General features: G+C 39.2%; 1 protein-coding gene and 1 pseudogene across 2 annotated transcripts in view; both read left to right on the forward strand.

The window, feature by feature from the left end:
- CLTC (clathrin heavy chain) overlaps nt 1-24,804 on the forward strand; it is an 81,307-nt gene that overhangs the window by 55,146 nt on the left and 1,357 nt on the right. The window contains exons 15-32 of one of the 2 annotated variants that reach the window (XM_008271197.4): nt 682-807; nt 1,681-1,823; nt 5,687-5,921; nt 10,031-10,153; nt 11,444-11,589; nt 13,036-13,219; nt 13,414-13,606; nt 14,024-14,181; nt 14,975-15,139; nt 15,256-15,363; nt 15,447-15,614; nt 15,736-15,885; nt 15,967-16,098; nt 16,197-16,307; nt 17,278-17,448; nt 17,821-18,042; nt 19,256-19,276; nt 22,852-22,927. In XM_008271197.4, the coding sequence (XP_008269419.1) occupies nt 682-807; nt 1,681-1,823; nt 5,687-5,921; nt 10,031-10,153; nt 11,444-11,589; nt 13,036-13,219; nt 13,414-13,606; nt 14,024-14,181; nt 14,975-15,139; nt 15,256-15,363; nt 15,447-15,614; nt 15,736-15,885; nt 15,967-16,098; nt 16,197-16,307; nt 17,278-17,448; nt 17,821-18,042; nt 19,256-19,276; nt 22,852-22,927 (2,632 nt within the window). The remainder of the gene's footprint in view (nt 1-681; nt 808-1,680; nt 1,824-5,686; nt 5,922-10,030; nt 10,154-11,443; nt 11,590-13,035; nt 13,220-13,413; nt 13,607-14,023; nt 14,182-14,974; nt 15,140-15,255; nt 15,364-15,446; nt 15,615-15,735; nt 15,886-15,966; nt 16,099-16,196; nt 16,308-17,277; nt 17,449-17,820; nt 18,043-19,255; nt 19,277-22,851; nt 22,928-24,804) is intronic. The other variant, XM_008271198.4, reaches the window with a different exon arrangement.
- Nucleotides 3,136-4,029, forward strand: LOC138846149 (aminoacyl tRNA synthase complex-interacting multifunctional protein 1 pseudogene; annotated as a pseudogene).

A 24,804-nucleotide genomic window follows, 5' to 3' on the forward strand; every position in this document is an offset into this window, starting at 1 on the left:
AATGTAACAGGACATGTATCAGGTAAATGCCCAGTACAGGTCTTCCCTTCCTGTCTGTAACATCTTCTGTGTCAGTCTATAAGTAGGATTGTAGTAGTATTTGTAAAAGCAGTTGGCAATTTAAATATATCACTTCTTTAAATGCATTTTTGGCCTTTTTTTTTTTACAGTAATATGTGGTATATTTAATTCATAGCCATTATCATCATGCTGCTCCTTATAAGCTTTGTTTAATTGAGTGTTAGAAGCTGGCTGTATAGATTGGAACTGGGGAGGGGTAGAAAAGAAATCGTTAGTCTGAAACAAATGTGAGCTGCTTATGCCATAATTTTGACAATGTGACTCTAGTTACTAATTCACCTCCAAATTAACTTGAAATGTTATACAAGTCCCAGAGTGATGGTTTTTATAACCAGAGTGCCACTGGTGGCTCACAATCTTTATTTATTTGTTTTTTGGTTAAAAAAATTGTGGTGGGGGAGGTCCTGGTATTTTGCTGTGTGAATCTTAAGTATTGCTCGGTAAAAATGTGCACACTCAGCTGTTGGGACATTTATCAGAAGAACCAAGTTTCTATGAGCCTCTCCCTACAGCATAGAATAGATTCTCATATTTTGCATAAGTTTGATAACCTCATACAAGAAGAAAATCAAGGCTTCTTTTTATTTGTTCTTTTTTCAGGAAGCAAAACTAACAGATCAATTACCCCTTATCATTGTGTGTGATCGATTTGATTTTGTCCATGATTTGGTGCTTTATTTATACAGAAATAATCTTCAAAAGTATATAGAGATATATGTGCAGAAGGTAAGTAATGCTTAGGTAATCTAAAGTTATAGTCTTAGGTTTTATTTCTTACATTATGGAATTCTGGAAACTTTGTGCCCATTAAGAATGGTTTGCTACAACAGCTTTGAAAAAACATTTTTCCCAGTAAAATCTTCTCTTTGACTAAAATTTTCTTGAAAGCCAAGTATTAAGGTATAAGAATAGAACTACTGTCATTGAAAAAGTTGGTATAGGCCCCTACTAACTTGACAGACCTGAAGATATCCAGGTAAACGCCCTAGATGCCAAAGTATGGCTTCCAAATTATCTTAAATATTTAGATACTCTAACTCTAGAAATACTCTTAGTGAGGTAGTTTGGCTATAATGGGAACCTTTTTATTAGATAATATTCCATGCTCATTCTTTGTAGCTTCCTTGGACATATTTATCATTAGGAGCAATGCCTAGGTAACCGATTAACCAAGCCAACAGTGGAGAATATAGTATAAGTGCTTCCAGGTCTTTCTTTATACTTTTTTAAGCTGGATTTCCTGCTATCCAAATTATCTTAAATATTTAGATACTCTAACTCTAGAAATACTCTTAGTGAGGTAGTTTGGCTATAATGGGAACCTTTTTATTAGATAATATTCCATGCTCATTCTTTGTAGCTTCCTTGGACATATTTATCATTAGGAGCAATGCCTAGGTAACCGATTAACCAAGCCAACAGTGGAGAATATAGTATAAGTGCTTCCAGTTCTTCCTTTATACTTTTTTAAGCTGGATTTCCTGCTAAATTCCTATGTCTTGTTGGAAATTTAGATTGTTTTACTGCTTAAAAACTCCTCTTTCATTTGCTATTTAACATAATGGCGTTCTTTTTCCCCCACCCACTTTTTGGCCATAGGTGAATCCAAGTCGACTTCCTGTGGTTATTGGAGGATTACTTGATGTTGACTGCTCTGAGGATGTCATTAAAAACTTGATTCTTGTTGTAAGAGGTCAATTCTCTACTGATGAGCTTGTTGCCGAGGTTGAAAAAAGAAACAGGTATAGTAATACTTTAACCTTTGTAACTAGTATAATTTAATAGTCTATTTTAGCATAATAATGGATAAAAATATAGCAGGTCAGTTACATCAGAGCTTTTCAGTAGCACATGAGGAGTAATTCCCTGAAGAAACTTAACTTCAAGGGTGATAGACTAGCTGATACAGCTGAATGTTTTCTGTAACTGTCACCTAGAAATCTAACTTAGTTGATCACTTTTTGGCATGTTTATAATTATAGCTATTTGGTTTGACTTTGTATATGCCTTTAATGTGAACTGTATAATAACCTTCCTTATTTAGGTAGGTACACAACAGTTTATTTAATAACTAATTATTCACTTACAGTGTGGTGTGTGTTCAAGTGTAAGAGGGAAAGGAGAGGGCCAGTGCTGTGGCATAGTGGGCTAAGCCACTGCCTGCAGCGCTGGTATCCCATGAGGGCGCTGGTTTGCGACCTAGCTGCTCCTCTTCCAATGCAGCTCCAGCCATTGCAACCATTTGAGGAGTGAACCAGCAGATGGAAGATCGATCTCTCTCTCCCACTCTCTCTTTAACTCTGCCTTTCAAAAAAATAAAATAAATCTTTACATAAATAAATTTATCTAAAAAAAAAGAGGGAAAAGAATTCCTTGTGCCACTCTGGATTAAACTAATACTTAATTTATAGTACCTTAGAATGATAATACGAATTGTGAATTTTTAATAATACAGTAGAACATAGGATAAAGGCTTTTAAAACTTAAGAATGAAACTTTATTTTAAGAAAGCTCATTTATTTGAAGGCAGAGTTACTGAGAGGTAGAGGCAGAGAGAGAGGTCTTCATCCACTGGTTCACTCCCCAGATGGCCGCAATACCCAGAGCTATGCCATTCCAAAGCCAGGCGTCAAGGGCTTTTTCCAGATCTCCCACATGGGTGGACTTGGGCCATCCTCTGCTGCTTTCCCAGGCCATAGCAGAGAGCTGGATCAGAAGTGGAGTAGCCAAGACTCGAAACAGCACCCATATGGGATGCTGGCACTGCAGGCAGTGACTTTACCTGCTATGCCATAGTGCTGGCCCCAACCTTTTAAAAATTTTTTTTATTTATTTATTTGAGAGGGAGAAACAGAGAGAAAGATCTTCCATCCATTGATTCACTCCCCAGATGGCCACAGTGGACGGACTTGAGCTGATCTGAGGCTAAGAGCAAAGCTTCCAGGTCTCCCACACAGGTGCAGGGGCCCAAGGACTTGGGCCATCTACCACTGCTTTCCCAGGCCATAGCAGAGAGCTGGATCGGAAGTGGAGCAGCCAGGACCCAAACTGGCACCCAAATGGGATGCTGGCACTGTGGGTGGCAGCGTTACCCACTATGCTACAGCGCTGGCCCCAGGTGGTAATAATTTAACGTGTCTGTTCCGCACTGAGGCTATTGTGGTCCCCTGTCCACTGCTTCATATTTTTCTGCCATTTCATGGCAAAAATGGCAACTAATGATGCAGTTCTGAAAAAACTGAAGGATGCAGAGGCAGAACCAGTCATTGAGTATCTTAAGCAGCAAATTTCACTTCTTAAAGAGAAAGCAATTTTGCAGGCCACTTTGTGAGAAGAAGTAACAACTGTATCTTCTGGTGCCAAAGAACAGGTAAAAGGAGAAGTAAAGAAGATGAAAGAAAAATTTTAAAAGAAAGAGAAGGAGAAACAGCAAGCAATAACAGGAAGTGCTAACTCTAAGCCAATAGATGTTTCCTGTCTGGATCTTTGAATTTGTTGCATGATTAGTGCCAGAAAACACCCTGATGCAGATTCTTTGTATGTACAAGAAATAGATGTTGGAGAATCAGCACCAAAAACAGTTGTCAGTGGCCTGGTGAATCATGTTCCTCACAATCAGATGCAAAATTGGATGGTGGTTTTACTTTGTATCCCAAAACCTTCAAAAATGAAGGGAGTCATCTCTCAAGCAATGCTGATGTGTGCTAGTTCACCAGAGAAAATTGAAATCTTGGCTCCTCCTAATGGGTCTATACCTGGAGACAGGATTACTTTTTTTTTTTTTTCTTTTTCTTTTTTTTTTTTTTTTTGACAGGCAGAGTTAGTGAGAGAGAGACAGAGAGAAAGGTCTTCCTTCCGTTGGTTCACCCTCCAAATGGCCTCTATGGCCAATCCGAAGCCAGGAACCAGGTGCTTCCTCCTGGTCTCCCAGGGCCCTCTTGGGCCATCCTCCGCTGCCTCCCCAGGCCACAGCAGAGAGCTAGACTGGAAGCAGGCCAGTCAGGACTAGAGCCACGGCGCCGGCCCCGATTTTTGCCTTTTTTTTAAAAAAAACAGTATGTTTAATGAAAATGTTCATAACAACTACATGAATTTCATAGATAAAGTAATGGAATAATGCTTTTTTCTGGCTGTTTTCAATGTTTAAACAATGGATTAAAGAGGCATGATTATTAGCACCATAGAAATGTAAGCTATAGCTTAGGAAGACTGTATCCTCTGGTGATATGAGAACTATAACTGTTAAAGCCAGGGTTTCTGAAGCTACCAAATTGTATTCCCAATATATCTTTAAGGTACAAAGATCACTTTTGGCTATAAATAATGTTTTATATTAATTATATTAAAATGATCTTCAGATAATCTGGCCTGTATCATAAAAGAATTTTTTCTAAAGCCTGCATATTTTGTATAATACCAAAACAGGAGAGTCTGTGAATCTGTAATCTGTAAGCAGATAGGTCTGGGAGAGGGAAAAACAGTCCTATATATCTTCTGTGTAATCTTGGGAAATCCACTTACTCATCTCTTAATTTCCCAGTCGGATTGTTGAGAATTAAAAATAATGTTATGTGAAAATACTTGACAGACTGTAAGCTATTTATATAAATAGCGTTGTCAAGAGTATACTATGGGCCGGTGCCGTGGCTCACTTGACTAATCCTCTGCCTGCGGTGCCGGCAGCCCGGGTTCTAGTCCTGGTTGTGGTGCCGGGTACTAGTCCCGGTTGCTCTTCTTCCAGTCCAGCTCTCTGCTGTGGCACAGGAGGGTAGCGGAGGATGGCCCAAGTGCTTGGGTCCCTGCACCTGCATGGGAGACCAGGTTAGGAAGCACCCGGCTCCTGGCTTCAAATTGGCGCAGCGCTGGCCGTGGCGCCCATTAGGGGAGTGAACCAATGGAAGGAAGACCTTTCTCTGTCTCTTCTCTCACTGTATAACTCTACCTGTCAAAAAAAATTTATTAAAAAATTTATTTAAAAAAAGTATGCTATGTACTTTTATACTTTGTGTGTCTGTGTGGGTACAAACAGTTGAATTCTCTTAGTATAGAGTTGGTATTCTGTATATAAAGTCAATTAAAAACTAATCTTAATGAAAAATAGAATGGAAGAGGGAGTAGGAGGTGGGATGGGAGTGGAGGTGGGAGGGCCGGAACAGGGGTAAGAACCACTATATTCCTAAAAGCTGTACATAAGAAATTTGTATTCATTAAATAAAAACCTTCAAAAAAGAGTATTCTATGCAAGGGCCTGCAACGGGTAAAGCTACTGCCTGCAACACTGGCATCCCATTTGGGCGCTGGCTGTTCTACTTCCAGTCCAACTCCCTGCAGATGTGCCTGTGAAAGCAGTGGAGGATAGCTCAAGTGCTTGAGCCCTGCCAGCCACGTTGGGACACCCGGAAGAGGCTTCTGGCTCCTGGCTTTGGCCTGTCCCAACCCTGGCTGTTGCAGCCATTTGGGGAGAGAACCAGGGGATGGAAGAGCTCTTTTTCTCTTGTGTCTCTTTCTCTCTGTAGCTGTGACTTTCAGATAAATAAATCATTTTTAAAAGAACAGAATATGCTATTCATAATAATACTATATGTGTGGTTTTTGTTTTTGCTAGATTGAAACTGCTTCTGCCTTGGCTAGAAGCCAGAATTCATGAAGGCTGTGAAGAGCCTGCTACTCACAATGCGTTAGCCAAAATCTACATAGACAGTAATAACAACCCCGAGAGATTTCTTCGTGAAAATCCCTATTATGACAGTCGTGTTGTGGGAAAGTATTGTGAGAAGAGAGACCCGCATCTGGCCTGTGTTGCTTATGAACGTGGCCAGTGTGATCTGGAGCTTATTAATGTGAGTACTACTAATTGAATATGTACAGAGAAGGGTGTGCTTTTTTTTAACCTGTTACATCAGACTACTGAGTTTTGATGATGAGTACTTTTTAAAAACTTTACTTGAAAAAAGGTATGAACCTAAAAGTGACCTGAATAAAATGAGTGTGTAGATACTGACCTATTAACATTTAAACCCCACTAGCTTTATCATTGGCACTCACATTTTCTCATATGCTTGTACACTTCATTCATATATGTGTACACGTCAGTTTTTAACCATTTGAGAATTAAATCACACGTTCAGTGGCCTTAACACCCATGTTGTGTGTATTTTGAGTATAAGGATGTTCTCTTTCATAACCACATTATAAATACCACTCTAGTCATCATGATAGGATACTTTGAAAAATTATTTTCCATTTTTGTCAGTTGATCAATAATATCCTTTGTTGCAGTATTTTTCTCTAGTCTAGGATCCAGTGTTGCTATGGTTTTCAGTGTCTTTTTAGGCCTTTCATCTGGAAGAGTTCTGCATTTTGTCTTTTATGAGACTAATGTCTTTGTGAAAAAAAATTTGTAGCCTTTTTTTATTGAGGTGAAATATATATAACAAAATATATGTAACATAAAAGTAACCATTTAAAAGTGAGTTATTCAGTGGCTACTAGCACTATCACATTGTTGTATAATCATGACCTTTATCTAGTTCCAAGTTTTCCTCACCCCAAAAGGCATTCTTTAAAGTTTAAAAGATGTTTTTTAAGGGGTGGCATTGTGGTGTGTGATACCAGCATCCCATGTGGGCACCAGTTTGAGTCCCAGCTGCTCCACTTCCAATTTAGCTCCCTGTTAATGGCCTGCAAAAAGCAACAGAGGATGGCCTAAGTCCTTGGGCCTCTGCCACCCATGTAGGAGACCCAGATGAAGTGCCTGGCTTTGGCCTGGCCCAGCCCAACCATTTCAGCCATCATAAAGTGAACCAGCGGATGGAAGATCCCATCTTTCTCTATGTAACTCTGATTTTCAGATTAATAAATCTTAAGAAAAAGTTGTGTGAACAGTTTCTCCATGTACCCCATATCCTAACAGCCATCAAATTGTACTGTATCTATGGATTTGCCTATTCTGTATATTTCATATAAATGTAAAGTGTCTTTCTCTCTCTTTTTTTTTTTTTTAACAATCTTATTTATTTATTTGAAAAAGAAGGAGAGACAGAGATCTTCATCTGCTGGTTCACTCCCCAGATGGCTGTGAAGGCTGGGACTGGGCCAGTCCTAAGCCAGGAGCTTCTTCGAGGTCTCCCATGTAGGTGACAGGAGCCTAGACACTTGGGCTATCCTTTACTGCTTTTCCCAGGCCATGAACAGGGAGCTGAATTAGAAGTGAGGCAGCTGGGACTCAAACCAGCCAGAGCTTGTATGGGATGTTGGTGTTGCAGGGAGCAGTTTAACCCACTATACCACAGTGCCAGCCCCTAAATTTCTTTTTTTTTTTTTTTTTAAATAGGACGTTTCTTGCTTGGAGTTTATCTGGTTCCTCATAGTTGGATTTAGATTATGTGTTTCTACCTAGAATACTGCTTAAGTATGGATTTGTCTCTTTTGTTTTTTAAGATTTATTTATTTATTTGAAAGTCAGAGCTACACAGAGAGAGAAGGAGAGGCAGAGAGAGAGAGAGAGAGAAAGTCTCCTATCCGCTGGTTCACTCCCCAGCTGGCTGCAATGGCTGGAGCTTTACCTGCTACACCACAGCACCAGCCCCAGATTTGTCTTTCTTATACTATAACATTGAGAGGCACGTGGTGTCCATCTGTCTTCTTTGTAACAATTTTTATTAAGTTGTACCATTACTCTATTGTATAATTTTTATTTTTACCCTTTAAGTTATATGAAAATACTTAAGATCATGTAAATGTCCTCTTGACTCCTTCCTCCAATTTAGTGTCTTGTTTCCTACTTAAACTATCCTTAATGTGTTGGGGTTTTTTTGTTTTGTTTTTTTGTTTGTTTGTTTTTTTGTTTTGTTTTGTGTTTTTGTTTTTTTGACAGGCAGAGTGGACAGTGAGAGAGAGAGAGAGAGAGAAAGGTCTTCCTTTGCCGTTGGTTCACTCTCCAATGGCCGCCGCGGCCGGCGCACCGCGCTGATCCGATGGCAGGAGCCAGGAGCCAGGTGCTTTTCCTGGTCTCCCATGGGGTGCAGGGCCCAAGCACCTGGGCCATCCTCCACTGCACTCCCTGGCCACAGCAGAGAGCTGGCCTGGAAGCGGGGCAACCGGGACAGAATCCAGTGCCCTGACTGGGACTAGAACCTGGTGTGCCAGCGCCGCTAGGCGGAGGGTTAGCCTAGTGAGCCGCGGCGCCGGCCCAATGTGTTGGTTTTTAAAATGAAGATTCTTGTATTCATAGTTGTGGATTCCTGTTTTTATTCAGTGGATTAAAAATCATTACTTACTTTCATGGTCAAATTATCACTGTTTTGACTGATGGAAACCTCATCAGTGTATTTCCTGTACCTGTGTCATGATTTCATCATTCTTTGCATACATCTATATTTTGTTCATAAGCAGCCTTGAAATTGACTGTTTCTCTAGGGAACTTTGATCCCTTTTAGTGGGACGTGGTTTCAGAAACCAGCATTTGGGGCTGCTTGTGTAGCAGGTTAAGCCACTGTTTGTGACACTGGCATCCCATATCAAAGTCCCATCTTGAGTCCCAGCTGCTTAGTTTCTGATTCCTACAAATATACCTGTGAAAAGAGCCAAAAGTGAGCTAAATATTTGGGCCCCTGACACTTTTGTGGGATTCCAGATGAGGTTATGGGCTCCTGGCTTCAACTAGGACTAATCCCTGTTCGATGTTGCCATTTGGGGAGTGAACCAGCTGATGAAAGATCTTTCTCTCTCCCTCTCTGTCTCTGTTTCTCTCCCTCTGCCTTTCAAATAAAATATTTTTTAAATAAAGTAAATCAAGATCTAAGCTCTAGATATATTTGCTTTTAGGATCTTTCAGTGATCAGAGCCAGGAATGTCCGTACACTACAGTTTTTATCATACATTCCTATATGTTTGGAAAAATAAACTCAATAATACCTTGTAAAACCTTGAGAAGAAAGCTAAAATGATGAACTCGCCCTACCAGATTTTTAAAGCATTTTACTAAGCCTCTGTAATCAAAACAGTTACAATACTGGTGCATAAATAGGCAGACTGGTGTAGAAGAATCAGAGCTCCAAAATAGGTCCACACTAGGGAAATTTTAAAACACCTCCAGAAATTTAATAATTGTACATTTTTTTGTTGAATTTTTTTTAAGATTTTATTTATTTGAGAGAGACAGAGAAAGGTCTTTCATCTGTTTGTTCACTCCCCAAATGACCACAGTAGCCTGAGCTGGGTCAATCTGAAGCCAAGAGCCGAGTGCTTCCTCTGGGTTTCACATGCAGTTGCAGGGGCCCAGGCACTTGGGCCACTTGTACTGCTTTCGTAGGCCATAAGCAGAGAGCTGGATCTGAGGTAGAGCAGCCAGGACACAAACAAATGCCCACGTGGCATGCTGATGCTGCAGGCAGAGGCCTAACCTTACTATGCCATAGCAGTGGCCCTGTTGGTTGAATTTTTTTTTTTTTTTTTTTTTTTTTTTGGACAGTGAGAGAGAGAGAGATGGGAAAAAGGTCTTCCTTTTCCGTTGATTCACCCTCCAATGGCCGCCACGGCCGGCGTGCTGCAGCCTGCGCACCACAAAGATCCGAAGGCAGGAGCCAGGTGCTTCTCCTGGTCTTCCATGGGGTGCAGGGCCCAAGCACTTGGGCCATCCTCCACTGCACTCCCTGGCCACAGCAGAGAGCTGGCCTGGAAGAGGGGCAACCGGGACAGAATCCGGCGCCCTGACCGGGACTAGAACCCAGTGTGCTGGCGACGCAGGCGGAGGATTAGCCTATTGAGCCGCGGCGCCAGCCGGCTGAATTTTAATGGGATAAATTAGAACGAGACCTTCTCAAATTGTGTAGAAAAGTAATGGATTTCTTTTCCTAAACAACAAACGGTGTTTAAATGATAAGAAATAACAGTTAAAGTTAAAGTCACTTAAAATCTTTATTTTGACAATAAAATTTATCTTATTTAGGTTTGCAATGAGAATTCTCTCTTCAAAAGCCTTTCCCGCTACCTGGTACGTCGAAAGGATCCAGAATTGTGGGGTAGTGTGCTATTGGAAAGCAATCCTTACAGGAGGCCTCTGATTGACCAGGTAAGTTGGCAGATGTGTTTGATTCTTCTTTTTCACTGTGATATATTTTCTTTCATTATACAACTGAATGTACTCAAATGGATCATATCTAACTGTGAGAGAAAGCAACACCAAATAGAAAATTAAAATTGTATATAAATCTACATAAATTTATATAAATATATGTATTAAGTAAATTAAGAAAAGTAAATATATTACAAAAGACATGATTATATAAAACTCCTAGTTTCTCATAGTTACAAGGAAAACAAGTTAAATGTTAAAGGATTACTGTTATGATTACCTGAGTAGTGAATAAATTTATTGAAAAAATTAAAGCCAATATGTCCACGAAAGACAAGGATTGATAAATGCAAGTACAAAAAAGCAAATGGGTAATGTTTAATGTCATTAATTAATTAGTATAGAACTGCAAGTGAGGTAGTTTTTGTACCTTTGTAAGTTTTACAAATTTTTTTTTTTTGTGACAGGCAGAGTTAGATAGTGAGAGAGACAGACAGGTCTTCCTTCCATTGGTTCATCCCCTGAAATGGCACTACGGCCGCCGCACTGTGCCGATCCGAAGCCAGGAGCCAGGTGCTTCCTCCTGGTCTCCCATGCAGTGCAGGCACCCAAGCACTTGGGCCATCCTCCACTACCCTTCCTGGGCCACAGCAGAGAGCTGGACTGGAAGAGGAGCAACCGGGACTAGAACTCAGCGCCTGTATGGGATGGATTAGCCAAGTGAGCCATGGCGCCGGCCCCAAAATATTTTTAAATTCCTAAAACTTGAGAGTTGTTATAATTGTTAAATTCTCTTGATAAAGATATAAGTAAAATATTTGGGAAAAGCACAGATTAAAAGCTATTAATTATTCATTCCTTTCATAGGATCCATTTCCAAGGAACATTCCAAAGTAGATCAAAAGCTTCCTGGAAGTGATATTTATTATAGCATCTGAGAACTATGCAAATAGCCAGGAATAGAGCAATTACTGACTTTAAAATACCATACCTATGAAGCTGAATTATATGCAGCCATTAAAGTGATGATGATGATGAATGTTAGTATAGATAATGTATGAATTAGGGAAAAGACAAAAAGTTACAGTTAGAGTGATTTTTTTCAGCAGAGTAGAATTACATATAATGTACATTCATGTACTGTGGTGAGTTTAAATGTGTTTTTCCTATTTCATTCTTTACTACATGTTTCAAGCTTTCCAGTAAGAGGCCAAGTTATTCTTATTAGGTAATGTTTTTTAAGACTGTCTTGAGTTTTAGTACTTATTCCTTATATATGCTCGGTAGGTTGTGCAGACAGCTTTGTCAGAAACTCAAGACCCTGAAGAAGTGTCAGTAACTGTTAAGGCTTTCATGACTGCAGACCTTCCTAATGAACTCATTGAACTGCTGGAGAAAATTGTCCTTGATAACTCTGTATTCAGTGAACACAGGTATGCAATCAGAAGATCCATTGCTATTATGTTCACCCTTTAATTATGATCTGTCAGTTTGGGAAAGGAACAGAGACCAAGATTAGAGAAGGTTGCTTAAATTTGCTCTCTTGTAATATTCCCTTCTCACCCCACTATAGTCATAATGGTTATTCTTTACTACAAATAAGTTTTCTAAATACTGCTTTTAAACGTCTTCCTCCCTCTCCTCTACCCTTTTCTTCCCTCTTTATCATGCATCCTTTCCTTTCCTTAGTTCACTCTCCTTTTTCTTGTGTAAAACCCTATGTTGTAGCATCAGCTAGAGCCTGGATCCTCTGCACAGTCACTGTGGTGTGAGTCTTTACAAGATGGTCCATGAATTCCTGATGGGGAGATTTGGTGAATACAATGTGTTTCTAGAGGCAGGGGGGTCAACAAGTTGTAGGTCTTGGAGATGTCATCAAAGGTGGTCTTGGCAAAGTTGCCCATGATAGCATTGCAGCCTCTGGCTGAGGTGTAGGAGTCATCAATGGCAGCCATCAGCAGCAGCATCTTGGGGGCGGGGGCCCAGATGATGTCAGTGTCTCTGGGGCAGCAATAACACATAACAGCACAGAGCCTTAGCGTTCAATCACCTGGCAAGGCATGGTATGGGTCTTGCTCACCTGTTTCCCTATTAGCTTCTTTGCACTGGCACAGTGGAGACCTTGGCCAGGATGATGGTTCTTTGAATGACATTGGCTACCTCTTTGGGACACTTGACACCCCAGCTGACCTGGCCATTGTTGTACACAGTGGCAACAAATACCTTGAACCTGATCTACTGGTCAGTGTGTATCTGCTTTTGCCCTGGCATAATTTTTTTTTTTTTTTAAGATTTCATTTGTTTACTTGAAAGAGTTACAGAAAGGCAGAGAGAGAGAGAGAGTGGTCTTCCATCCGCTGGTTCACTTCCCAGATGGCTGCAGTGGCTGGAGCTGCGCCAATCTGAAGCCAGGAGCCTGGATGTTCTTCTGGGTCTCCCAAGGACTTGGGCCATCTTCTACTCCTTTCCCAGGCCATAGCAGAGAGCTGGATCAGAAGTGGAGCAGCTGGGACTCGAACTGGCACCCATATGGGATGCTGGCATTGCAGGCGGGGGCTCTACCCACTACGCCACAGTGTTGGCCCTGCCCTAGCATAATCTTTAAAACTTCATCCTTGAGGGATGGCCTGGGGAAAACTCGGTGATCTCAAATTCTTTGTGAGCAAGAGAAATACATAGATGGCCTCCAGGGACTTGATCTTCATGTCTTTTACCAGGCAGCCCAGCTTGGTAACAGGGAGGCACTCAGTGTCCTCGGCCTTGCCTCTATGAGCTTTGCAGCTCCCATTCCAGAGCCTCTGGACCCTCCTACTGCACCCTTGTCTTCTGCCATTTGATATTCTCTTAGAGAAGAAGCTGAATGTCTTTCTTTCTTAAAGGAATTTGCAAAATCTCCTCATTCTCACTGCAATTAAGGCTGACCGTACACGTGTTATGGAGTATATTAACCGCCTGGATAATTATGATGCTCCAGATATTGCCAATATTGCCATCAGCAATGAGCTCTTTGAAGAAGCATTTGCTATTTTCCGGAAATTTGATGTCAATACTTCAGCAGTGCAGGTATATCTTCAGATTCTATGTAAATTGAATTAATGTAATGCCTTGTTTTTATTCAGAGCATGCATTGACCTATGAGGTTGGGCTTAACTAATTACTGTGGAGTAGAAAGGCAATACAGTGCTAACAGCCTAAATGTAATTGCTTTGGTTAAGACCCGTTTTACTGTAAATATAATTTAAAAATGGATTGCCTAGGTCTTGATTGAACATATTGGAAACTTGGACCGGGCATATGAGTTTGCTGAACGCTGCAATGAACCTGCGGTCTGGAGTCAACTTGCAAAAGCCCAGTTGCAGAAAGGAATGGTGAAAGAAGCCATTGATTCTTACATTAAAGCTGATGATCCTTCATCATACATGGAAGTCGTTCAGGCTGCCAATACTAGTGGTATGACTTGTTACCTTGATGTGCTTGAGACCTCAGAAAATGATCATGCTAAGCATTTCCTTTCAACTAGGAATTGAATTCTGAAAAACTTACATCCTTCCATCTTAGTCCAGCTAAAGACAGGCTGCATTTCATGAACTTAAAGATATGTGACGAAGATTAATTTTCTGTTTTGTAGTCTACAAGTTCTCATCTTACAACCGTAAATGAAAAAGCAATTCAGTTGTTTATTTGGTCAGTGATAATACAGATATTTAATAGCATATTTGAAATTTTAGATGCATTGCATGGTTCACATTTGTTATTCTCTGTAATGTTTCCTTTAAAAGGCAATTTAGAGCAATTCTCATTTACTTGGGTGATAAAATATGCTAGGATGCTAGTGTTCGGATTTATTTTTTCTTTTTCTGTACTTAGGAAACTGGGAAGAGCTGGTGAAGTACTTGCAGATGGCCCGTAAAAAGGCCCGAGAGTCTTATGTGGAGACGGAGTTGATATTTGCACTGGCCAAAACTAACCGTCTCGCGGAGTTAGAAGAGTTCATCAATGGGCCAAACAATGCTCACATCCAGCAAGTGGGTTTCCTGTTCATACATTCTTCCCAGTCTTTATTTACTTATTATTTATTAGAGAATTCTAAACTGTTTATTCTCCATAAGCCCACAGTAGCCAGGACCCCAATTGTTTGAGCTATCACTACTGTTTCCTAGGTTTACCTTAGTGGGAAGCTGGACTCAGGAGCCAGAGCTAGATATTGTTCCCAAATTCTCTAACGAGCATTGTAATAGCATCTTAAAGCTGTAAAAAATACTCTGTCTCTGCCTCTCTCTGGGTAGCTCTTAACTCAAAATAAATAAATCTTTCCCACAAAGGGAGGGTGGTGTGGTGTTGTGGTATAGCAGGTAAAGCTACTACCTATATACCATATGGGCACCGGTTTGAATCCTAGTTGCACTACTTCCTATCCAGCTACCTGCTAATGAGAAAGCAGCAGAAAATGTCCCAATTGCCTGGGTCCCTGCTACCCATGTGGGAGACCTGGATGAAGCTCTTGGCTCCTGGCTCTGACCTGACCTACCACTGGCCATTGTGGCCATCTGGGGAGTAAACTAGTGGATGGAAGATTCTCTCCCTCTCACCTTCTCTCCCCCTCTCTCTGTAACTCTGAGTTCCAAAATAAATAAATCTTAAATAAGTAGTTGAGCAACTTTATTAGCTTAGTAGAATCAAAATATCCCAACTGAAGAACCCCAAGGAAAATTCTTGCAGGAAAACAGATTGTTTCTTAATTAAGATGTAAATTTGAAAAGAGAATTAAGCTAAGGCTACTATCTTATTGAATGTGGATTATGTTTTTTATTTTTTCAGGTTGGTGATCGTTGTTATGATGAAAAAATGTATGATGCTGCTAAGTTGTTATACAACAATGTTTCTAATTTTGGACGCTTAGCATCCACTCTGGTTCACCTAGGTGAATATCAGGCAGCTGTTGATGGAGCTAGGAAAGCTAACAGTACTCGAACATGGAAAGAGGTAAACTAAAGTTTGAATGAAAAATTAAGATTCTGTGTAGAAATAATCTTCATACTAAAGAGTTGAATTAATTATAATTTACATTTGAATTCACATAATGGAAATGTTTATTTTAGGTCTGCTTTGCCTGTGTAGATGGGAAAGAGTTCCGTCTTGCTCAAATGTGTGGACTCCATATTGTTGTACATGCAGATGAATTAGAGGAACTGATCAACTACTATCAGGTAATGAATAGGAGTCTTCTCTGTTAACTGAGACCCTTTGCCACAGATATTCTCATCTTTAATTGCACGTTTTTCTTCCTTAGGATCGAGGCTATTTTGAAGAACTGATAACCATGTTGGAAGCAGCACTGGGACTTGAGCGAGCTCACATGGGAATGTTTACTGAATTAGCTATTCTGTATTCTAAATTTAAGCCACAGAAAATGAGGGAACACCTGGAGCTTTTCTGGTCCAGAGTGAACATTCCTAAGGTAACCAGTGTTTACCATTGTGAAGCTACTATGTAGCTAAAACTAACGCTTTAAAAATATGCGATTATGTAGTTTTTTGTTAGAAATCCACATATAAAGCAATTAAATCTTTCTCATCTAGGTGCTAAGAGCTGCAGAACAAGCCCACCTTTGGGCAGAACTGGTATTTTTGTATGACAAGTATGAAGAATATGATAATGCCATAATTACCATGATGACTCATCCAACTGATGCATGGAAAGAAGGACAGTTCAAAGATATCATTACCAAGGTATGGTGCCATCTTCAGAAGGTAATCTTCAGAAGGAGACAGCTCACTGAAAAATAACTCTGACAATGTTTGGATTTTTAGGTTGCCAATGTGGAGCTCTACTACAGAGCAATACAGTTCTACTTAGAATTCAAACCTCTCTTGTTAAATGATTTGTTGATGGTGCTGTCTCCACGGCTGGATCACACTCGTGCAGTCAATTATTTCAGCAAGGTAATAATTTTAAACCAAGCATCATTATCAAGGAAGTTTAACTTTTGTCTCTGGAATTCCAACAATTTGCTGTGTTTATAACAAACTTTATTTTAAAGGTTAAACAGCTACCACTGGTGAAACCATATTTGCGTTCCGTTCAGAACCACAACAACAAATCTGTGAATGAGTCATTGAATAACCTCTTCATTACTGAAGAGGATTATCAGGTAAAACCTTTTGATTCTTGCACCTTCCCAAAAATCAGGTTACAATTGAGATACAAAGTTTGTTAATGTTCTACAGTAAAAATAAAACCCTTTCTCCTTAGGATTATAAACATTTATGTGTCTAAGATCTAAATTTAGTAAGGTTCTCAGAATTGATAATTTATGCTTATTTGAAAAACAGAATGACAGATCTTCCATCCACTGATTCACTCCCCAAATTGTCACAAGAGCTAGGTCTGGGCCAGGCTGAAGCCAGGAGCCAGGAACTGCATCCTGGTCTCCCACATGAGTGTCAGGGGCCCAAGTACTTAGGCCATCTTCTCTGCTTTTCCACATATATTAACAGGAAGCTGGTTTGAAAGAGGAGCAATCAGGGCTCAGCCTGGCTCTCTGATATGGAATGCTGGTGTCTCAAGTGGCAGCTTAAATGGCTGCACCATAATGCTTACCCCCAGAATTGATAAAATCTTAAATTTTATTCTGAGATACAGACACTGACACAGCTAACTCCACCTGCTGATTGACTCCCCAAATGCCCATGATAACTGAGGAGGGCTGGGGCTGAAGCCAGGAGCCAGAAACTTGCTCCAGGTCTCCCACGTGGGAGTCTAGTACCTAATTTGTGAACCATCACAGCTATCTCCCAGGGTTTCCCTAACAGGAAGTTGTAATTGGTGGCTATACTAGGATAGTAACCCAGACACTCAAAATTTCATATCCATTCAAGTTAGTCCTTAAATACTAAAAACTGTAGAAAACTGTACCTTTGGAAAATCTTGCAGTATACTTGAGGACTTTATTGTTATAAAATTAGATTGCAGAAACTTGATACCTCTTCACATATTCTAACTTTGTAATTTGATGCTTGACTCTAGGCTGTCATATAACATGATACAGTAACTAGTAAATATGGAACATGAGTGTTAAACTAAAATAATACGCTGATTTGGATGGCTTTATTTCTCTTAAGGCTCTGCGAACATCAATAGATGCTTATGACAACTTCGACAATATTTCACTTGCTCAGCGTTTGGAAAAACACGAACTCATTGAGTTCAGAAGAATTGCTGCTTATCTCTTCAAAGGCAACAATCGCTGGAAACAGAGCGTAGAGCTGTGCAAGAAAGACAGCCTTTACAAGGTTGATAAAGTTGGTGGGGTGGGGATGTTAACGCCTAAAATGGTGTATTGCAAATAATTCTGATCTATAAAAATTAGCTTTATGAATATAAGAGTTGACGTGAAACTCACACTTGAGGAGATGGTAATTTAGTCAGTAGGTTTCTTAACTCTGGGAGGCTGTTTTAAGTTTAGTACAAAGCTCTCCGTAAAACAGAAATGTAGCCTTTCTCTATCCTCAGAATTTTAATTTAATTATATAACTGGAGGGTTCTTTTCCCCCCACCTTGCAAACCCAGATTTAAGTTTCTGAAGAGTTTTCCATTGTATATTTGGTTTACCAAATGAGCATGCTTGAATTTAATGTTTGACCTTCATTATTGACTTTGAATAGGATGCAATGCAGTATGCCTCTGAATCTAAGGATACTGAGCTGGCCGAAGAACTTCTACAGTGGTTTTTGCAGGAAGAAAAAAGAGAATGCTTTGGAGCTTGTCTCTTTACTTGTTACGATCTTTTAAGGCCAGATGTTGTCCTGGAAACCGCATGGAGGCACAATATCATGGATTTTGCCATGCCCTATTTCATCCAGGTCATGAAGGAATACTTGACAAAGGTAATGATACCTCTGAGCATATTCAGATCTAACTGTCTTGAGGATATATAAAAATCTACTTACAGGTCTATTTTTTCAAATTTTTTTTTCTCTAGTAGAAGTAAGTAATTTAGGTGATGATAAAATATTCCTGTTTTTTAGAAATTTTTATTAGCTAACAAATGACATTTGTTGGAAAGAGTACAATCATAACTTGTCAGAATATTTACCCTTAGTGTATTTCTGGCAATGAATAATCATATTCCGTATTTCGTTGTCTATTAACATGTGATAAAAATGTATCAAAATAGGAAAAATCAAAATCATTGTAACTTAGGTGGCCATAACTAATATTTTAAATTTCCCTTTATTTGGTTTGTTCCTGACTTTAATGTCTGTGCCTGTTCCCCCTGGGAAAACTGTATATGGCTTCTTAACATCTGGTTGATTTTCACAATTTTTGATATAACCCCTGACTTTAAAATATCATAGGAGGTTAATAATTAACCACGTTTCTTAAAACAACTAGAACAAGCTGGGGGTATAATCTACCTTATAAAATTGACTTGTTAATCTTAGTGTCCCTTTTAAATGTTATTTTTTTATTCACCTTATCCTTAACAGTTTTTAGCTTTCTGGTTTTAGAACATTTTAAAATGATTACAAAGGATCCATTTTGTCAAAAAAAAAAAAAAAAAAGGCTTAAAATCAGAGTCTCACGTCTGATACCTTCAGCATGACTAAAGGGGGATAGAAAGCACTATTCACAACCCCCAGGACACTGAAGTTTTCCTTAAGATATCACCTAATTAAATACTGTTGTATTTGGTTACAGTTCTTAAAGAATTAACATTTTCTTTGTAAAGTTCAGTGTAAGAGGTAAAAACAGTTTGCCCTATCTTAGCTTACATGAGAATAGCTTCTTTTCTTATGCATTATACCAACTTTTGAGACCTGGCTCTAAGCTGCTGTTAACCTAAGTGCCGTAAATTTTACTAGTGATTAAGCTGCTTTCTTTCACACTGACTGTAGCATAAATTCTTCTGCAATAAGCTCTGAAGTTAAAAAAAAATTTCTCCATTTTGCTTCCAGTATGCCCTTTATTTTCACTTCTCTTATACTTTTTTAGTGGTTAGATGTTTCTCCCTAAACCTTTGTTGCTGATTCTACCTTTTTATGCTCAATATGGAATTTGATTTTTTTTCTAAGCTGCACCTTCTGAATTCCTTTGCAGGTTGATGCAATAAAGGAAAAGGTGAAAGTTGATTCTTTTCCATCTTTAAGTCTGGAGGACTAAGTCTAAGGAATTTGCATGATTTTTTTTTCCTTCCTTTTCTACACTGCTGCTGCTGCTTTTTCCCCCCCAATAAATTTTCACTAAAGCCTCTGCAAGTCCCTTGAAACATAACGATAATAGAGCTGTAGGACATTAGTAGATGTTTGCTACTAATCGGCTAATAGGCTTTAGGAAGGGCAGGAGGCTAATCAGTAGTTGGTTCACAGTCTGTCTTAAATACGTTATTAAAAACTGAGCTTGGTGAGTTTTCATATTAATTCTAAACTATCAGGAAATTTCTTTTCCTTGTCAGGGTATCTGACTGTAGTAGGAGTTTCTTAATAACTTGAAATAAATTAAAACAGCCTCTGGTTTTATTTTGTGAGCTTCCTGACAGTTGTTGAATTTATATATGTGTATACATGCCCTAAAAGGCTTTTTGGGGTTTTTTTTTTATATTGAAGGACTGTGATCCAGTTTCTGATCTCTTGATTCTTACTAATTTTTTGCTGAAAGTAGATAGAAGAGATACTAGCTGCTTCCGAAGAGACTTTCCTCATGTTTCTCCAGGTGTCCAGTTCTTATGGTGCTAGTCTATTTTTAAGAAGACTCAAAACCTTTTTATATGAGAGCCAAGTTTGCTGTAATTGTTGCTAAGCAATATGGATTATTTCTGTTGATAACAAAGCAATATTGACTTCTTCCTGAAATAAGGTACATAACTTAAGATACCTAAAATTTGCGCTCTCTTCAATCACTTGGCTTGTCAGAGGTCAAATTGAGGCACCTTTTGGGTGCTGCTGCCTTCATTGGCTTGTCTCCATCTTATATAAATAAAACAATAAACTTCCAAATTCTGGTTAGAAAAGGATGGGAAGGTAAAGGAGAGTTGAAACAAATTGAAAAGTATTTAAGTGGGGACAAAGCCTTGGGATTATATTGAACCAAACTGGAGTCACCACTGGAACTTAGGGCAAACCTGAGTAAAATGCATTGTGTGTGAGACCCTTCAGCAGCTAGTAAGCAAGGCAGTTAGAAAGCGTGTGTGTGAAAAAATAGGTAATTGAACTGCAGTGTTATGCATTGTTCTCAATCAAGCATGTACAAGTCATTGCGATTACATCATACTACTTTGAAACTATAGCATTGCTGTGGGCTGTGTGTGTTTCTTGAGAGCCTGTATAGCAACAGTCATCCTCAGATCTCACTTCTTGCTTCAGTACTTTTGCCTTTTTTTCATGCACACATACACCAGAATAACTGACTGCATGTTAACTTTTCCTCTGCAGCATATTGCAGTCCCTGTGGAAAAGCCTTTTAGTGAATTTTCAGTAGCACAGATGGAACTGAATTCGGTGACTTGCTTACCTGTAATTTTTCATTTTTAATGCAAGGATCAGAAACTTTTGTTACAGCTCTTAACAAAAGCTTGTGTTCATAAAAGCCTTCTCTGCTTTCCTTTTTTGAGCAATCTAAATTGGGTTAGTGGAAACAAATTGGATGTTACTGTGCCAGAGGCTGTCCTATTACATAGAAAAATCAAAAACTTTTTGCTTAACTTGATGCTATTCCTTCAGAATTTTTGTTGTTTTTTCCCCTCTTACAACCAACCTGCCTGTATCTATGCCTGGGCATTGTGGTATTGCTAGCTTTTCTAAGTCTTCCATGTATTTCTGTAATAGGATTTCTGTGTTCAACATCTGAGTCAGACATTAATTTTTTAAACAGGTGTTAGTTCACTTTAGATTCTTTTCCTTGAAAGTCCTGAAATGTATTATGGTGGTTTTTGGTTACTTCATTTTTCTTAGAAGTTATTAATGTACAGGCATCCATGTAATTTTTCTGCCTAACTCCTATAGTTCACTCTTGGATACCGGTTTAGTAAAACCCCCATCTGACCCTTGATGGCACAGAAGTGTGCTTTAAATTCGATAGCTGTAACAATTTTTATTTTAAGTTTGGATGCCGAACAGTGGGTATTTAACATTGTGCTTATACTTAATGATAGTCTTTAATTTGATACTGGGATGATTTGTAGTGTGATCATTCAGTCTGTAAAATAGGATAACAGTGTACAAAAACAAACTACCCCATCTTCTGTGGTAGACAAACCACTTTTCATCTGAAGACGTCCAGAGTCTACTTAGGCTTTTCTCAGGCTTTCAGTTCCCTGACACATTGAGATAAGTTTTACTTATATTTATTGGCATGAAACAATTAAAATACAAAGTCATGTCCTAACTTTAATGGCCTGTGTTAAGACTCAGACCCTATTCTAATAGCTTCAAATGGAAACAAGCTGTTGCTTTAACCTTTTTAGCACCTGGTTTTGATAATTTGTTTACCTAATCTGCATGTTTGTTTTTGTGAGTGATTTTCACTATTTCACTACTTTTTCAAGAATAAACATGCAATGGCCATTCACAAATGCACTTGGCTCCCCAGTCTCACCCAGGAACTTTGAAAACCACTAGTAATAGATAACACTGGGGTTTGAAATTTAGATTTACTTAGAGTGTAATATATACCAATTAACTGTAATACTTTGGTTACAGTACCAACTTGTAAATACAGTGTGAAAGGCAATGGAAGACGCATGATACAGATTTCCTGACCCTAGGGTCCTACTGTCTCTTCCAATTCATCACTGAATTGTAGAAATCAAATTATATGAGCATGAGATGGATGATTTCGTTCAACTTTCTCATAATACATGAAAGAGAAGGAAATTAGAGCACCAGTGCAATAGTCTGCCAAGGTCACACAACTAGGGAGTAGATGTGTTAAGGTATTTTTGTTCCTTTCTTTCATTAATACATTGGACTCCTCTACAGAATTATTTCTGGCTGTTACTATCTACTTTGACATAGAGTAAGTAGCATATAATAGCCATTTACTACTTTGGCTTAATTATAAGAAAATGTTTTCTTCGCAAAGAAGTTGGGACAAAATCAGGCTTTCCTATTTACTTAATAAAAAATAATGCCTGTGGCAGTAAAGTGTGCATACAGCCTGTCTTCATACCAAAAAGATTGAATGTGGAACCACTTGAGTCTTAGGCTTCAGCATGCACCTGTAACCAGTATGAGCAGAAGCTGTGCAGTTTGTAGAGATCAGCTGCTCTGTACACGTACTTATCTAGTCATTAGACTCATTTTACTTTTTGCAATACCATTTCCTTTGTTGAGGGAAGTCTTGCTGGTTCATGAGTTCATTATTACCTTTGATAGATTTAAAACTTCATTGGAAAAAATGGTTACTTCCTGTTTTCTCCCTCCCTCAGGCTGCATCCTAGCATGCCCAGTTTTAGCCTGGCGTGAGCTTTTATGGCATTTATAAATCCCTCCCTTCTGAGGGTTTATAATGACAGTGCTGAAAACCACCTTGACTGAAGTATGAACATTGCCGTTGAATTTGAGGGGGCCTGAGAATGTTCTTTCTAGTCTGTTTTATTTTGACAGAATTTAACATACTAAGGCTTTTCCACTTTCTGCCATAAACCTAGGTTTATAATATTTTGGGGGTTCTAATTAACATAACCTATTTTTCTCCAGGTGGATAAATTAGATGCTTCAGAATCATTGAGAAAAGAAGAAGAACAAGCTACAGAGACACAACCCATTGTTTATGGTAATTTCTCTTAAATCTTATCCATTAGATAGAATTCTTTAGAGATGCTGCCTCAGCTAGAAATAGAACAGGTTTCCAAAATGCAGCTGGCATGCTGAGTCAGGGAATACCTCCTCCTCCCACCAGCATTTTCTGAGAGCCAGTCTTAACACAGGCATTTACATTATTCACTAAAATAATCTTAAATATAAGTGATAGCTCAAAAGCAATTACACTTAAGATTACTTAAACCTCCCTGTACTTGCTCTTAAATTACTGAGAAAGAATGGATTTTCTTTTCAGAAGATAGGAAGTGATCAAATATTGCAAGGCTGCCTTTAGTATACTTTACATAAAGAATACAGCCTCGGGACTGGCACTGTGGCATAGCAGGTAAAGCTGCCACCTGCAGCACTGGCATTCCATATAGGCACCGGTTTGAGTCCTGGCTGCCCCATTTCCAATCCAGCTCCCTGCTAATGCACCTGGGGAAGCAGTGGAAGATGACCCAAGTATTTGGGCCCCTGGAACCACATGGGAGACTCAGAAGTGCCTGGCTCCTGGCCTCAGATTGGCGCAGCTCCAGCCTGTTGAGGCCATTTGGGGAGTGAACGAGCAGATGGAAGATGTCTTTCTCTCTCTTTGTAACTCTGCCTTTCAAATAATCTTTTTAAAAAAATACAGCCTCACTTTAAGTTTTTTACTGGAACAGAGAACTGAGTAGAATTTCCATTTGAGAACTTGCAAGGCAGAGAGGATTTTTTTGGTTATTTTTTCCATAGGCAGAGTTAGAGACAGGTGGAGGTGGAGGAGGTATCCTCCATCTGCTAGTTTACTTCCCAGATTTGACCTAGGTTGAAGCCAGGAGCCTGGAACGCCATCTAGGCCCCTCATGTGGTGGCAGGGGTCTAAGCACCTTGGCTATCAGCTGCTGCCCTTCCAGGTGATTAGCAGAGCTGGATCAGAAGTGGAATATCCAGGACTTGTACTGGTACCTGTAGGGGATGCCAGTGTTGCAGGCAACACTTAATCTGCTGCGCTACAACTCTGGCCCCTGAGAGAGATTTTCAAACTTTCAAATGAATATGTAAGGCACTTGAATTTCTTCTTAGATCAGAATGTCTAAATTACTTCACCTTTCCATGTCATACTTGGTGAACCAGGGTTGTTTGAACAGTGAATTTGAAAGGTACAGCATTCTAACCAGGTGTTCTTTGGAGGGGTGCATAAAACTACAACCATTACATCTCAGGCTACAGAAGAAAATGACAACATAGAAATTTCTTGATCTCTTTCTCATTTTTGATAAAAGTATTAGGGAAATTTGGGGGTTAGTTTTGATAAAGTTGGATAAGATAAACATAAAATGCATTCTTTAAGACAGAAGCAAGATATTTGACATAACCAACATAGGAAATCCAGTAGAAACGTTCATACGTACTGAATGTGGCTTGTCATCAGTGTTGAGGCAACTGAAATTGGGCTTGGGATTTCGAGGGAGAAATCAGTAGCAAAGTTAGAGGTGATTTTTTTTCCAATAAACTGCTTTCCCAAAATAATTTGCTCACTAAGCACAATTTTGGCCATTCTCCCCAAAAAAGAGACATGAAGCCACTCGTGCTGGAAGAAATGTACTTGTTTTTGTGGGAGTAAAGAAAGGTACTAGGTGTTTTCACTCTAAATATTCCCAGTCCTCTACAGGTCTTATTTTCTGTATGTAGGCAATAACTGTTTAACTTTCATAAGAAAGACTGTTAACTATAGCATGAGTACATAGTAGAGGGCATGTGCTCTTATGTATTTCCTATCTTAGTACATTTCATATCTAATACATACTTCAACATGTCTTATTTTTGGTTGCTTAGATATGTTTAAATCAAATGTTTTATAAGTTGATA

The sequence above is a fragment of the Oryctolagus cuniculus genome, chromosome 17 (genome assembly GCF_964237555.1).
Source record: "Oryctolagus cuniculus chromosome 17, mOryCun1.1, whole genome shotgun sequence".
Lineage (NCBI taxonomy): Eukaryota > Metazoa > Chordata > Mammalia > Lagomorpha > Leporidae > Oryctolagus > Oryctolagus cuniculus.